The sequence below is a fragment of the Cinclus cinclus genome, chromosome 7 (genome assembly GCF_963662255.1).
Source record: "Cinclus cinclus chromosome 7, bCinCin1.1, whole genome shotgun sequence".
In the NCBI taxonomy this organism is placed as follows: domain Eukaryota; kingdom Metazoa; phylum Chordata; class Aves; order Passeriformes; family Cinclidae; genus Cinclus; species Cinclus cinclus.
This window is the reverse complement of record NC_085052.1, coordinates 12,053,797-12,069,520: the sequence shown is the minus strand read 5'-3', so window position 1 is coordinate 12,069,520 and position 15,724 is coordinate 12,053,797. Positions and strand designations below refer to the sequence as shown.

The 15,724-nt window shown below is 46.4% G+C and overlaps 1 protein-coding gene across 1 annotated transcript in view; it reads left to right on the top strand.

Moving 5' to 3' along the window:
- Positions 1-10,958, top strand: part of NEURL1 (neuralized E3 ubiquitin protein ligase 1) — a 143,397-nt gene extending 132,439 nt beyond the window's left edge. Inside the window, exons 5-6 of the mRNA XM_062496461.1 lie at positions 9,761-9,907; positions 10,717-10,958. Coding sequence (XP_062352445.1) covers positions 9,761-9,907; positions 10,717-10,958 — 389 coding nt within the window. The remainder of the gene's footprint in view (positions 1-9,760; positions 9,908-10,716) is intronic.
- The last annotated feature ends 4,766 nt before the right edge of the window (positions 10,959-15,724 follow it).

The following is a 15,724-nucleotide window of genomic DNA, read 5'->3' as shown; positions in this document are numbered from 1 at the left end:
TAAAACAACTTCCTTTTTTTTTCCTGTGGTTTTGGTTTCCCTTGTGAATTTCAGCCTTTCCAATAATACCGAAGCTTTCTTTTGAGCAGTGAAATAACATGTTCCATCAACAGTCACTGTAATGAAGCCAACTTGCCAACTTATCTGTGTCCTTTCTTTCCATGCACTTCAATAAATCCAGCCCCACCAGAACAGCTGCAAAATATAGCAGCTTTCTGGAAGTCTCCTAATGTTGGCCAAGAGCCAGCCCTAGGCTCGAAAAAAAAACAGCCCAAGAGGCAGCATTTGGGGTGGTGAGTCTGAATTCACATCCATGCTGGATAAATGCAGTGTGTGGGATACCTTCCCACCTCCTTTACTATGGACACGAGCAGGAGCTCCTGCTTAGCTGCTCGTTGAAAAATATTTAGATATCAATTGTTGCTGAGGTTTGTATCCTTCTTTCAGACTTTCTTGAAATTGGACAATATGCTCAAAACTGAGGGGGTGAGGAAGAAAGATCTGATGTGGGACTTGCAGAAAAAGCAGCTCTGTGTCCTTGGTTCCTTGGCATTTTTGACAACAGCAGTGGTGGGCAATGGACCAAATTGGAAATACCATGGGACACATTTTGCTGGCAAAGTGCTCTTTGAATCAGCAGTGAAATTTGATCTGAAGTGCCCTTGGTGCCAGTCTGAAGGAATGCCAGCTGCACTCAGTCCCAGTTACAGGCAGGCTTTACTCAGAGCTCTGCCCATTATGGCTCTTATTGGTGGCCAAACTTACCAGCCCTGGTAGTGCTGCCTGTGTTGAAATAGCCTTTTTCCTGGAGCTGACTGGAAAGTTTTGAAACTTCATGGATGAACAGAGTAGTGTCTTGCTCAGGTGTCAGAGAAGCAATCATTTACCAGGAGGAATTACTTTGTCTCTCCTGTGATGTTCATCACACTGCCCTGTCTGGTTTTCCTTGACTTTTGCTCTATCCAAGGTGAGTGACCGACTCACCACAGACCACTTATGAGTCACAGACCATTGGAGACTGCCCTCTCCTTTCTAAACAATATTTTTTCTCTGTGTCCCAGAATCCCTCACTTAATGTTGCTGATACTGTTCCGGCAACTACTGCCTCCAATGTATCCCCAAGGGAGACTTTCTCCTTTTTTCTCTTGTCTCTGCTGTGGCACTTGTCTGGCCTGATCCTCCTAAAAATCTGTAGGACTTCTTGGGAGATGATCCCATCTTACCTTGTAGTTCCAGGCTTTTGTCCATGCCTGTGTAAAGAAGATTTTTATCCTGTGGTTGATCCTCGACTGTCACAGGGCTCCAGCATCCCATGGCAGAGTCTGTCCCTTCCAAAAACCTTCTCCTCTCTGGGTGCACTTAGATACTTACTTTGCATGTGCAATTACTGCAGTGAGCACACAAATTATTTAAATGATATTTGGTATGTGTACTTGTTTTACACACTGCCCATAGCACAGACTGTATGTAAGTTTGTAGAAAAGTATCTCGCACAGGTGAGGAGCATCCAGGATCTTGGTTCTCCAGCTCTGAGTTCAGAAGCCTCTCCTGTCTGAGGGAAGATAATTCTTGGCAGTAGCAAATCACAGTCCCTCATCTCTGATCTCTAAGGTGGCAATTACATTACCCATTTGGAATTTTGATCCTTCTCCAGCTTGGTTTGTTCCAGTGACATGGAAATTGTTGAGTTAAACACAGCATAAGAGAATTCTGATAAATGCCTAGACACTGTTGCACAGAAATGCACATAATGAATATCTTCCTTTAACAGTCTTTCAATTAGATATGCCCCGGAGTTCTATCTTCCATGTTTATATTTGTATGGAAAATGGCCTAATTTAAGCTGATTGGGATCTAACAGTCCCATGTTGTGTGTCATTTAACAGCCTGGAATTGCTATGCACTTCAGGGTACAGGGTATCTTATGGAGTTAGAGACCATAAAGGGGGAAGGAGGAGAGTTAATATTCTCTGCCTCCTGGAAGGCCATCCACTTGTATTAATTAATGCCTCATCATAAATACTCCTACCATGTATGGTTGACTTTCATTCTGAGTGAAGTACACATTACTGATAATAAGTTGAAATAGCTGCAAAGAGAATACAGCATCCTTAACATCTTTAATCAAGCCTTATGCTCGGCTTGATTCTAGCACTGCACAGAGCTCTCCATTCCCCTCTTGTTTTATATTCATTGTTTCAAAGGAGAGTTAGCACAAAGAGAAGCTGCTGTGTGAGAGAGGACAAGTGTCCTGGTTTGAAAGACAGGTGTCCACAAGGAAAGGCAGGAGCCTCTCTTTGAAATAGAGAATGTAAACCCCCTCCTTCCAAATTATTATAATTTTGAAATTAAGGGGTTCTCAGGCAAAGATATGGGAATAGGAATAATAGTCCTTTACTAGGAAAAATTAAAATAAAAATACAGTAATACAAAGAGGAAACCCAAAACACTGACAGAGTCAGAATACAACCTGACACCCCGTCAGTCAGGGTGTTGGTAGCAGTCCCGTTTTTGGTGGCTGCAGTCCTCCTGCAGTAACAGATGTGGTTCAGTTGAAGCAGTGCTCCTGTAGAAAGTGCAGTTTTCCTCTGAAGTTTCAGTGATGATGTGGAAAGGTCTGTTTTTTCTCTGGAATCCAGTGGAAAAAGGCTGCTCTGATGTTCCAAATCTCAGATTTTATCTAGGTAGGGAAGGCTTGGCTCCTCCCCCTATGGAGTATCTCCCAGTGGGATGATGTAATTTTATCAGTCGTACAGTGGGACTCAATGGCCCATTAACAGATTATATCTTCCTGGAGGAAGGATGGGTTGTGGAAAAGATAAAGATGACTGACCCGCCTGGTTTTAACAGATGGCCCATTAGCAGAGGATATCTCCCACAGAGATAAGGATCACTGCCCCACTTGGTTTCAACAGATGGTGATAGAATACATACTTTTGGTCACATCCTTTATTGCAACCTAAGACAACAAATTATAACTTGGAAAACTGGAGAGGTGGATACAGTCAAATGCTTGACTTCCCTGTCGTCAGTGCCAGCAATGTCAGTGTTAATGCCTGCTCCTGGCACCTTGTACCATACACTGAAGATCTCATCACACATGACACAGAATTAACCCGCAGTTGCCACTGGTGGACAGTGACATCAGCTTGTGTTCTGAGGTATGAGCTGGTATCTGGATAAAGGCTGGGTGAAGCAAACACACCTCCTCCAGCAACAGCCACAGGGCTCCCAAATATCTTGTCCTCTGCACATTCTCCTTGACAAGAGCAGGAACTATTATCATCATTAGTATAAGAAACAATTACTGGCTGCAGTGAGATTTTCATAGTACTTAAGGTATAGATTTCCCTCATCTCATTACACCTTTGCCTTCCTACAGTAAATATACAGGATAAGGGATTCCATACCAGCCTCTTTGACTTGTAACTTGTCTGTCAGGACAAATAAAATCTTCCTATTCTTTGATCTAACACTAGTGTGAGTTAGTTATTCTGGCTACTGTGAGAATCACATAGCAGACTAAACTCTTTGATTCTTTGTCAGATCCCTTTGCATCCAGCAGTGCCCATGGAAATCCAGAGTGCTGGCCAAGAAAAGTGAAAGTATTTATTTCCTGTATGCATCTACCACCCTATTTATACCTGTCCATCCTGGAAGAGCACAGGGCTTAGAAGTGCTGGGTTAGGCAGCAATTTTCCTTTTGCTCACAGAACTACCTTTGCTGTGGTCTCCCAAATACCCTTGATTTGGTTTTCTTAAACAAGATAGAAGCACCAACTCCCATTTTTTTGTGGTTTCAGCTATTTAATCCAGGCTTCTTCTTTCTTTAATCTCTTCTTGAGTGTAAGCATGTATCTGGGTGCTTTGTTGCTTTAGTGTTTCTCAGGTTGAGAGGTAGACCTCCAACTCTGTGACTCTCACTTCAGTTCAGCCAGACATTCATTGCATGGTGTCCGTTCCCTCAGGATTTTGTAGGATGTAAGTGCTGAGTGAACTGAACTGAACTTCACCTGTCAGGTCAAGAAAGGTGCCCTGTAAGTTTGCCGTGTGCTCTTTGCTTCCAGGGAGCACACAGGGTTTGGGCTGTGAGAGCTGCTGATTCCAAAAGGTCCATGTTGTTTGGAGCTTTCATGTTTCCCCTGCTTAGCTGGAGTGTGCCTGTGGCTGCAGGAGGGTAATAGCTGTGCTGGTGCCCTGCTGCCCTTCTGGACCCTGCAGACAGCAAGGCTCCACTAAAGCCATAAAGCACACTCCTTTTCTGTTCCTCATGATAGTCTGAACTGTTGTTCTCCATGTGGTTTGGATCTAACTTTTACTTCCTCAAACAGTGCTTGTCTGACGCCCATCTGCAAACACAGACCTTATGGTTTTGCATGTAAAATCTGCCAGGCTGCTTTTTGACCTGTTTCTGGACATTTCTTTAGCATAATGAAAAATCCCTTATGTTTTCATGGGCCTGTGAAGGACAAAATGCGTTATTATTCTATCCAGAACAGGTTTTTTTAATCCTTTAGGAAATACTTGAATGCAAAAAAGCCTGTGGATCATCAGTTGATGTGGGTCACCAGGTACTGATGTACCTGAGAGGCAGAGCAGCACAGAGGCTGGGCTCTGAGAGCATGGTTGGCCAAAAACCATTGAGTCCAAGGGGAAGGAAGCTCTGGTTTCTGGCCAGGGCAGTATTGTTCCCATCACCGTGGGAACACAACAAATGGATCTGTAAATACATGTATTTTACAGCATTCAGAAATGATGGATATGCTCACATCCTTCCCTAACATTATCGTTGATCTTTAACTACCACATAACCAGGCAGCAGCAGGTGCTTTGTTCTTTTGTTTTAGCACGATGGATTCAGAAGTCCCTGTTGGGCAAGACCTGAGTGGCCCTGGGGGACAGAATAGCTTTCCTGCAGCCTTGGCTGGAAGCAAGAAAATCTGAAGAGAATATGGATGCTCTGGATCCAATATCCAGTCTCAGTAATGTCACAGCCCACTCACTCTCAAATAGCCCATGTATTACAGGACAGACCTTCTAAGAGAGATCTTCACATGAGCTCATAACCCACATTTGTGCCAGATTTTTGAAAGAACCTGGATCCTGTTTAGATAACAAAATAAATGGCCCTGTTACGCCGAGTATTAAATACAAGAAAGAGTATTGAACAGTTTTTGAGACAGGGGTAAGAATTTCAGCTGACATGCTTAAACAATCTGTCTCCTAACAAAAGGAAATCACATTGAGAGTTTTAACAGGCATCTAAGTGACTGTGACTGTCAGGTACCCAGTGCTCACTAGACTGAAATGTATGAGAAGTGTAGAGATCTCTTGAGCTCCCTTCTGGTCTGCAGCCAGACCTGAGCAGCTGTACTAACCTGCTCCTTGTGTGCTGGAAGCTCTGGGGCCTGTGCATATTTTCAATATTGAAAATCTGTGATTGGTATTGATAATTACCCGATTTTTATTATCTGTCCTATTCATGCAGCAAATGTGTTATAAAAGGGAAGGGGCTGTCAATATGCTCCCCATGAAACTCAGCATATGATCGAGTTACTATGTTGCATAAGACTCTATCTTCCTTAGAACCTATGGAAGGAGACTCCTGTACTTTGTCTTTTAGGAACAATGTTTAGTGAAAATTCTGGAATAGCTGTCATGATGATTATGGGTAAAGAAAGCCCATAACAATGTTGAAGATCATCAAACTATGTGAACTGTGAGTTGGATAGCAGTGGACATTCACTGACTGCATCCTGTAAGCCAGGAAAAACAAAGTTTAAGTGAGGTGGATTCAAAGGGGGGGGAAAGGATCATTCTGGAGTGCAGACAACTGGTTCTGCATTATTGTTATAGAAATGTATGTAGAAATAATATTTTTATAAAACAATTGAGAGGGAGAGTTAATTGAAAACTGTGGTTTTAGGGAGCATTGACTGTATATGGTCTTCTTACCATTGTAAGTCCTCCAGCAGTACAGCTCTCCCCAGACAGGAGAGATGCCATTAGGAAAGATGCTTAGAAGTTGAGACAGCCTCAGGAGATACCCTGGAGAGTGGATTGCAGTGTTCTGGGAAATCACCCTGTTCACCACAATAGATACAGAGAATCAAAAACATCTCTGACAGCCACAACTGCTGTATTTTGGTCACACAAAGAGTAATTATGGATTGAGATAGCTAGTCTCATTAAATTGTAAATGCTGTATGGGATCCCAAGAGACTACTTACTTCACTTTCCTGTCCTGAAAGAGCTCTACTGATAGAGATGCCATGTATCTCTGGGAAGTCTCATTGCTTTACAGTGCTTCACTATCTGCATAATGTCCAACCTTAGCACCTTAGGAGCCTGAACCCATGATTTCTTGTCTTATCCAGAGTATTCATGAAGAACAGATTGTTTCTTTACTTCATTCATCAGACTGTGAAAAAATGTTGCCATATAAAAATCATAGAATCATACAATATTTTAGGTCAGAAGGGACCCCATGGAATTGCCTAATCCAACCTCCTGCTCAAAGCAGAGCTAACTTCCAAAGTAGCACAAGGCTTTGTCCAGTTGAGTTTAGAGTACTTCTGGGGACAAAAATACCACAGTGTCTCCAGCTTCCTTAATCAGCCTCACATGACCCTGGATTGGCTCAACATTTTTGTAGCAGGATGGTATTGTTGGTTTATGGTCTTGGTAACATCCAGCAATTTCTAGGCCTTTTTCTGTAGGATGTCTGTATTTCAAATTAAATGGACTATTTCATTGTCATGTGTTTATGTAGCTGCTTATCTCTGCTTTAGTGCTGAATTTTTGCATTTGACAATCAGATTGAATACCATACCATTTATTTCTGATCCTATTTCCAGTTTGGCAGACCATTTTGAATTACAAACTTTTAGCATTCTAGCAGCCTTTCCTGGCATGATGTTGTCTGTACATTTCATGGTAAAGCTCTCTTCTGAAAACATTTCTGGAAACATAACACCCACTTTGGTGGGTGGACATAGAGGTTCAATTTGTTTGCACCTCTCTCCCGGAGCAATAACAGTAAAAGAGCAGAAAGCATCATGATGAACTAGAGAAAGCATCAATCTGCATTGGTCTTTGCTAATAATTGGACTTTGTAAAGATAAAACAACAAATAGAATTGATTCCAAATCTATTTAAGGGTGATTCCAGTGTGTTCAGCATGTTTGAGATCAAGCATGAGACAAGTCAGCAGCAAAAACAATTGATCTGGAGGATTTAGAGAGAGAAAGAATGTTTAAGTTGACTTAGTTAGAATTATTAGTTTTTTAAGTCATGGTTTGAAAGCTGGCTCTTGATGGGAACTCCGTGCACACAATGAGCATGTTTGGCCTTGAGCACATGTGTCTGGTTTTAGTTAAGCCAGGCTGGCCACACTCATTCCACTCTGCTCATGATCTCATTCCATGCTCCTTGTCATGGTATCTGCACACCATCCAGCAATATATTAAAGCATGAGTAACGTGTCTTATGTTGATTATTCTGTCACCAAGGGAGAAATGTGTCTGGTGTGGTAGGGAACTCAGATTGTTTTAAACAAAGCTCTATACTGACACTGGAGGAAAGTCAAGAGCTGTGCCTTGTATTAGGAGGAAGAATTGGCAAAGTGTCTGCTGGCCCTTGGGTAAGGCCATTCTGGGACTCAGACCAGCTACAACCAGAGAAAACCATGGTTCCTACACTGCTGAGCTTTCACTGCACTGTGGAAAGGCCATTTGCCCTGCTGCCAACATGCTTCATCAGCTCATACGCTGTGATACTTGGGGCACCTCCAAATTCTATTAGTCCAAGAAGAGAAATGCTCCTAACAGCCTTTATTTTGCCTTTAATGAAATGACCAGGTTGGTGTTAGAAATGCAATGTGCTGTCAGCCGAGTGGAAGAAATGTCTCCAGGCTGTAGGGAGGAGTGGAAAGGCTTGAAAAACTTGTTCAGCTGCTTGGTGTTCATATCTGTGTGTGCAGTGAATGAGCTGAACCCCGTGCCCCTGCTGGGCCTGTGTTCAGAGTGTGTTGCCACAGGGCAAGTTTTCTGCTTCGGTCATCTGTCAGACTGGAAGGGAAGGGCTCTTGCTAGCAGCTATCATTAGAGGCTGCATCATTCTCTTTGTTTATTTACTGAGCTGCCCCAACTGTGTGATAAAGGAAGTACCTTTCTACAGTATTGCAAGTAGAAGAGCTCCAAAGCCCTTTATAGAGTCTAATTTAACTTCAGCTTGTGCCTGGAAGCAAAGTGTTCCTTTTTTTGGGTAGGAGTGAAACTGAGGGACTGAAGGCTAAGGCTAATTGCTTATTTTCTCATACCCAGTCCTCAAAACAGATTTTGACTCAAACATGACCCCTTCCCAGTTCCTTTCACTGCTCAGTCTTGTTCTGCTAAAAAGAGCAGGAGAACCCATGCATTTCCTATTTTGCACAATCCACACCTGGCACTTGCAGTCCCTGTCTCCCAGGTTTGGGCAGTAGCCTCCCTACAGATAGGAACTTTCTGGCACATGGGGTTTCCCTGACCTCCCATTGCTGGTTTTTTTTCCCTCTGGAGAATAGTCTCCAACTCATTGAGGACACTGTGGATCCAAACTCTCCGTGTCTCTGGCTCCTTATATGGTAACATGAAGAAGTCTGAGCATTTTAGCTCTGATTTGGAGTCACCCTGGTTGTCTTCTCAGCTGGGCAACTTTAAAACCTTAGGCAAGCTGGTTCTTACAGGAAACCATCCCCTTAGTTCAAGCATGTGTGTGCTGCTGTCTCACCACTGGCTTAGTGAAGACCAGGCTGCCATGAAAGTCCCCTACAAAACCTTTGCAGAAGGTAGAGTTTTAAGCATTCCAATTTTTTTTTTTTCCTTCTGGAAGGGGCTTTAAGATATGTGTTGTTATAACAGCAGAAGAAAGAGGTTGAGATGGAAGGAGGATGGCAGACAGGCTGTGGGACAGAGGTGGCTTCTCTGGCAGAGGGCACACTAATATGGAGTTGATGGTGGGTAGTGAGAGCAGGAAGTGATGGAGCTGGGGACATCTAGAAGAGACTTGAAGAAGCTTTGCTCTCCTGAGCCATCACATCCAGACATGCAAGTGGAGAAAACATTCCTGAATGAGGGAAAGGTGTCCTTGTTCATCTTAGATCCAAAAGCATTTTGGCGACTTATCCCTACCTCTGACAGAAGCCTCAAGAAAGAGGCAGAGCAGTGAGCATAGCTGAAGTTTTCCTGATTGCCAGACCCTCATGTTTGTTTCTGGAAAGTCCTTAAGTGACTTTGAATGAATTTATTGAAGCCTAGAATGGTGCAGTTTTGCACTAGGTTAGCAAAGTGTGCTTTGACAAAGTGATGTCTTCTTGTGCTGGAGTCCAGCCCACCCTTCTGCAGGCTGTGTCCTCTACTGCTACAAGCCTATGGCTGGCTCTAGTACTGGGGGCACATACAAGCATGAAACCACATGGGAAGTAATTGCACTAAATGATTTGAGACACATTTAAGGGCAGAAACAAAGGGTTATAGTAGCTGCGGGAGATCCAGCAAATTTCAGGGTTTGTGGGAGTTTGATGTCTCTTCAGGACCAGCTGCTAGCATTAAACAAAGGCATATGAGGATTCTTTTATATCCTCCCTAGATTTCATGCTGCTGAGACCAATCCTGACAAGCACTGAGAGCTGAAACCCCTTCCACATATCCCCAGTGCCTTGTCAGCCTCAAGTCAGTCAGATTTTTAAAAGTAACCATGGAATTCTTCTCTCACGGTGCAGGTTCCACCATATTAGCTGAGCGGCTGGGATTGTCGACACCGAGCTCGCCCACATCAACACCCAATTCCCCCACTGTCCTCTGCACTGGTGTTTCTGGGCCCTTACTGTCTACCTGTGGCTCTGGCCCCCTCTTCAGCTCTATCAGTGGTATGAGTGGTGGGATCCTCTGCTGCCTTTCCTTTGCCTCCCTTCACAGTCTCACACTTGTCTCCCAGAAGGGCTCTAAAACCACAATAATCAACAGATTATTATTATCCCATCAGCTCCCCTGGGGAGGAAGGGAGAGCCTCTGCAAGGGCTATTTTCAGTCTGTTTTATGTGGAAGCCACTTGGATGCCTAGACAGCAATATTTCTCTAACCCTTTTCGTCATGAAAGCTCCCCAGGGAAGCAGCGGATTTTCTACTGCATGCATGGCCCTGTGAGGCAGAGTTCTTCTGGAGACTGTGTGGCACTGACACATCTCATGCTAGCTTGGACTGGAGCTGAAGGTCTGCCTACACCTCTCCATTCTCCCTCCACACACCTTCAGTAAAACACAGTGTTGCTATTTCTAAATGTGCCAATGAAGTACAGTGATATTTAGATGAATGCACATGCAGTAAAACAGTGTAGGCTGTTCTGCAGCACTTTTAAAACTCCAGACACTTGCATGATCCCAAGGCATTGATGGTGGGATATGTAACTTACCAAATCCTTGTTGCATGGGAGCAGCTGTCTCTTGGCTTGGTCTTCGTGGGCAGCAGACCCCAGTAGATGATGTCTTTCTGCTGCCTTGAGCCTTGGCATGTGAACCAGGACTCTGTGACTATGACAGCAGGTCACAGGAAAGAACCCTGGTCCTGGAGCATGCATTTCTGCTAGGGCAGGGTTCCTCCCTCTTTGGCTGCAGGGCAGTAATTACCTTGGGATATCAGGAAGCAAGAGGAGTGACCATATTTTTTTTTTGTGTTGCAGGCACAGCTCCCAACTCTCCAAGCAGCTTGCCTGAGTCACCCATCTCCCCGTCTGTCTCAGGGCCCTGGGTAGATGAATGCACCATCTGCTATGAGAACATGGTAGACACAGTCATTTACTCCTGTGGACACATGTGTCTCTGCTATTCATGTGGGCTGAAGCTCAAGAAGATGGCCAATGCCTGCTGCCCCATTTGCAGACGGGCCATCAAAGATATCATCAAAACATACCGCAGCACTTAGAGCAGCAGCAGATGCTGTGGTGGGGACTGGTACGTGGGGAGGAGGCTGTGAAACAACACAGGCTTTGGCCTTTATTCATCACCCAGGAGATTCAAAACCCATCACCCACCACCACCCTGACCTCCTCTTCCATCAACAGCAGACGAGACAAGCTTAGATGCTGCTCTTCTACCCCCCAAGCACACCCTGGGGCTGAAATCCAGTGTCAGGGAAGTTGCAATGGACTACTCTCCCTTGTGGATCTTGAACTTGATCTCAAAAAATGCCAGCTGGTGCAATCATCCCTTTCTACACCATGCACAGCAGAGGGGAGTCTCCACTCTTTAGCATAGACAGCAAGTGGTAAAAGGTTCAGTGCTACACATCTCCTTCCAGAGGCACCCCACATGCAGAGACAGCTTAGCAGAAGAGAAGAAATGAATGTGTTTCTGTGTACAACCAACCTGACCAGAGGAGGCTCCTTGGAAAGGATGAAGCAAGGAAAGAAATGACCCAGCAAGGGAGGTGCAGTGAGCACACTCGTAGCAAAGAGGCTTGGGCCAGTGCAGAAAAGAACCCAAGATTTGTGAAGCAAAACCCACCTCATGTCTGCAGACAGAAGAGCAGACCCATAGCAGCCTCTTGAGGGCTGTCCCCAACTACACCATTGCCATTCTCTGACAGAGGCTTTCATGGTGGTTTTGGCAGTGAACACTGGCAACAGCTCTGCTCCCTCCCAGCAGTGTCAGCCACCTCCTGTCACCACCCCGTTGCATGACGAGCAGCTCCTGAACCCCACCACCACCAACCTGCGTGGTCTGCACGCAGCACAAGGGATTCAGCAGCGTCTCTCCTCCCACAGGCCTGTGGGAGAGGAAGACATAACTCCCTCACCTTTCTCCCCCTACCATCCAGACAGCACTTGTGAGGAAAAACCCCAGCCTCACCGGGGAAGAATGTATAAACCCACACATCTGTGGGATACCTTTACTTTAAAGGGTAACTTTTATCACTGTGCTTTAAGACAAAACCAGCCAGGTGGTACTTAGTTCTTCACAGCCACACTGGCAGACACAGCTGTCCTTATGTTTTAGGAAGTGAGGAATGAGAAAAAAATGACTTGATGGATTTGGTTTGCTTTGGTTTATTTAAACAAATCTCCTTCTCTCCTGCCTGAGCCAGGAACCCAGCTGTGCCCAGCAGGGACAAAGATGGCTCCCATGGCTCCCATGCAAACAACTGCTGCTCAGCCATGGAATAGGTGTGACCCAGGGCTGCTGGCCCTTGGGCCTGGCCTGGGTGGCTTGGCAACAGCAGGAGCTGTCTGCCTCCCTTCCCAACCCATCTTGCTGCCTTCCTGGGCTGCAGGGGATGGAGGGACTGTGTTTGGGGAGGGGGGTGGGGGGCAGGGCTAGGGTACCACAGCAGTGGAGTTTGCTCCCACCACATCATGCATCTGGCCAGACCAGGAAAGGCCATAGAGCCACACCCTTCCTGCTAAGCTTTTTCTTGCACCCGAGCATTTGGCCATTGATGGGATAGGGGGGAACAGTGCGGTGTAGGGATAGCAGTGTTTAATGCACAAATGCACTTACTACAGGGGACATCATGGGCCACCCCTCCCTCCAGCACCACGTGGGTTTTTGCCACCCACACTGGTGAAGACAGCTCCTAAAAACACCTGGAAAACACATCCTCGCTCTGTCTCTCAAGGAGATGCAAAAAGAGACTACTCACTGGGGAGCGCATTGTAGAGCCTTTCTCTGAAGGTGTCACCATCACTGCAGCCTACCCAGGGGTCTGCAGCTCCCCCCAGCCTGCCCCTTCCCTGCAGGCAGCACTAACTTGAGCACTGATACTCTTGGTGACAGGGATTTATGTTATTTCCTGGCATACCTCTGATGTACAGCCCAAACCCAGCCCTGCCCCCCTGGCCAGCTGTCAAAAGCTCCAGAGCTTGTGGCTCCCATTCCCAGGTGTCCTCACTGAGGGGCAGGAGGAGGCTGGTTGGCACAACCTGGGGGAAATCAGAGCAGCCCTGTGCAAGGAGCAGAGCACAGCTGGTCCTCAGGCACACAGCCAGCTCCAACTGTGACCAGCACACACAGGGAGCTTTTTTCAGTAGTTATACAAACTCCAGTGTGAAGATTTCAAAAAGGAGGAACGCAAAGGGGAAGAATATGTTGATGAAATAGTGGATGTGGGGAAACGTGCAATAAGCAGCCTCCCGAGCCTTCACCACAGCAGTGGAACCAGTCCCCCTCCCTGCAGGGAAAGCCAAGGGGTAAATTTTATTTTTTAAGAAGTTCCACCCATGGGTACCAGTGCAGTGGTGTAAATTCCCTTTTCACCTTTTGAATTGAGAGTGTTTTAATATATTAACTGTGTTTGTTTTACTGTGGACCAAACTCTAGGAGTTAGCAGAAGCTGAAAGCTCCCCCAGCATCTGAGTTCAAAAATTGGGGTTCAGTCCTACCCCTGCATAGGCTGGCCTCCATCTGTAAGTAGGGAGGAGAAAAAGGCTCTCTCCAGGGAGGAAAAAAGAAAACAAACCAGCAAAACCAACAAAAATAACAAAAATCCTAATATTTTGTTTTGTTTGACTGGTGTAGGTTCCCATGTACCTCTGTGTTGTGTCATCTGCATTTCATTGCTTTACTTTAAGATGTTTTGTGTTCTGTTTAAAGACAAAAATAACTCATTGTGAAAAATTGGATAACTGTGATTGTGAATAAAGTTGATTTAGATATCCTGCAGCAGCATGGGTGATGAGTATTTACCACTTCATAAGAGCAGCAAAATATGATGGGCAGCACAGTGAGAGGCTGGGGTAAAAACAAGGGTGGCATGAGAGCCTCTTGTTTAGGGGGAAATGGGTGGAGGGATCTCAGGCTTTCCTTTAGTGCTTGAAGGTGGGAGGGCATTGGGAGGTATCCCCTCGGTGTACACCACACACATGTATGGAAAAAAGGAAGGCACAGAATTAAAAGCAAGGGCTAACAGCATTCCTGAAAGCTTAGGCCCACACTCCTGAGCTTCTTCATGCCCTCCCCAGAGAGAAGTCACAGCTTCTTTACTCTCACTGCCTTGTTTACAGTCTCTTCTGTAACCACAAAAAGTGCCCTCCACCAGCAGAAGAAAGAGAACATGTGCTGTGAGGAAACCCAGGACACGCTGCTCAGCCTAGGAAGGGGCAGGTAGGGTGGCTGAAGATGGGGCAGAGCAGTTCCATCCCAGCCCTGAACTGAGCAACATGTTGAAAGGGCTCACTGACAATCTGTGCTCTGGCCAAGTGAGAGGCTGAGGTAAGGTGCAGATGCTTCCTGAGTGTGCAAGGGACACAAGGACCCAAAGGGAATTTGGATTCTCCAGAGGTCATGCCAGTTCCCTCAAAATCCAGTCCTGCTGCAGGTATCTGCTCAGGAGCACACCTACAATACAAGAAATGTGAGACTTTCTTCTCATTTTTTGTTTAACTATTCAGTAGATGAGAGACTATCTGGATCACGTTCTTGTCACGGGACATATTTGAAGTGGCATCTTCTCCCTCAGTGTGAGTGCTCCACCTGCCAAGGGCCAGGGACATTCCAGGAGTGGTGTCATCCCAGGAGTGGTGTCCTCAGCCTCTCCAGCTGAAGCCACTCTAACAGTTCCTCAGTAGCCTAAAACATTCCAGACTGGGTAAAGTGAAATTACTTCTCCAACACCAGCCTGAGGACATCCCAGCTGTTGGGACAAGGCAAGTCTGCACAGCTGTGTGCTGCCCTCGAAGAGCTGTTCCAGCTCCTGCTTTCCCTGGGACAGGAGGACCTCTAGTGGGTCTGGAAAGAATCCTCATTCCCTCAGGAGTAAGGGACACGGTTGCACAACACAGAACGCCCTAGAAACGGGCGGCACTGACTTGCTGGACGTGCTGAGCCGAAGCACCACCACAGATTAAGATGAGTGAAGTGCTAACACTCTGGGCTCAGATCTTACCCTTCCTTCCTTGGCATCAGCAAGAGGCATCGTGGCACATCTGCCAGATTTCCCAGCCTGTGCATCCCCTCTTGCAGCTGCCACGTGCAACAGCCCCAGGGAGCTTTGCATCCTCATCTGCTGAGCACCGCTGGAGTCACCCAGCCCTGCCCTCCCTCCCTCCCCAGCCCATCACCACCACCTCACCACACCCAAAACAGAGCTCCAATTTCGCCATTGTTTCCCAACTACTCTCCACCAAGCCCAACTGTGGTGCAGAAATGACCTTCCCCAGCGAGGATATCCCAGCAGCGCGGCCCTCCCGCTGCTTCATGCAGGGCTATTCCCGGGTGTCCGGGCTGTTCCCGGGGTGTCCGGGCTGTTCCCGGGGCGTCCCGGCTGCGGCACAGCCCGCGGCGGGCGAGGAGGAGGCGGAGGAAGATGAGAGGGAGGATGCTCGGAAAGTGGTCCAGGAGCTGCAGCGCTGGTTCCGCATCGCCACCTGGTGCTCAGTGCCCGGCCGGGAACTCAGCCCCCGCTCCTCCCGATTTTAAAAAACACTGCAAATACACTTAAGTAGGACCAGAAAAATTCAGTCTTGAGTGCAGCACAATTCTGTTAGTGGTTCTCCGTGAAAAATGGGCAAGAGAGGAGCAATTCACAGTGAGTTGCGGTGTACAAGGGGATACATTAGTAAGCAGTGATTGCATCAGCCCCCCTAAAAACCCTTTTAAGTTGGTTGGCTCACTCAGCACAAAAGGGAAGAGGGGGCACAGTTTCCAGTCACACTTGCCACTATGTTTGTGCCCAGGATTGTGTGCTGCATCAGA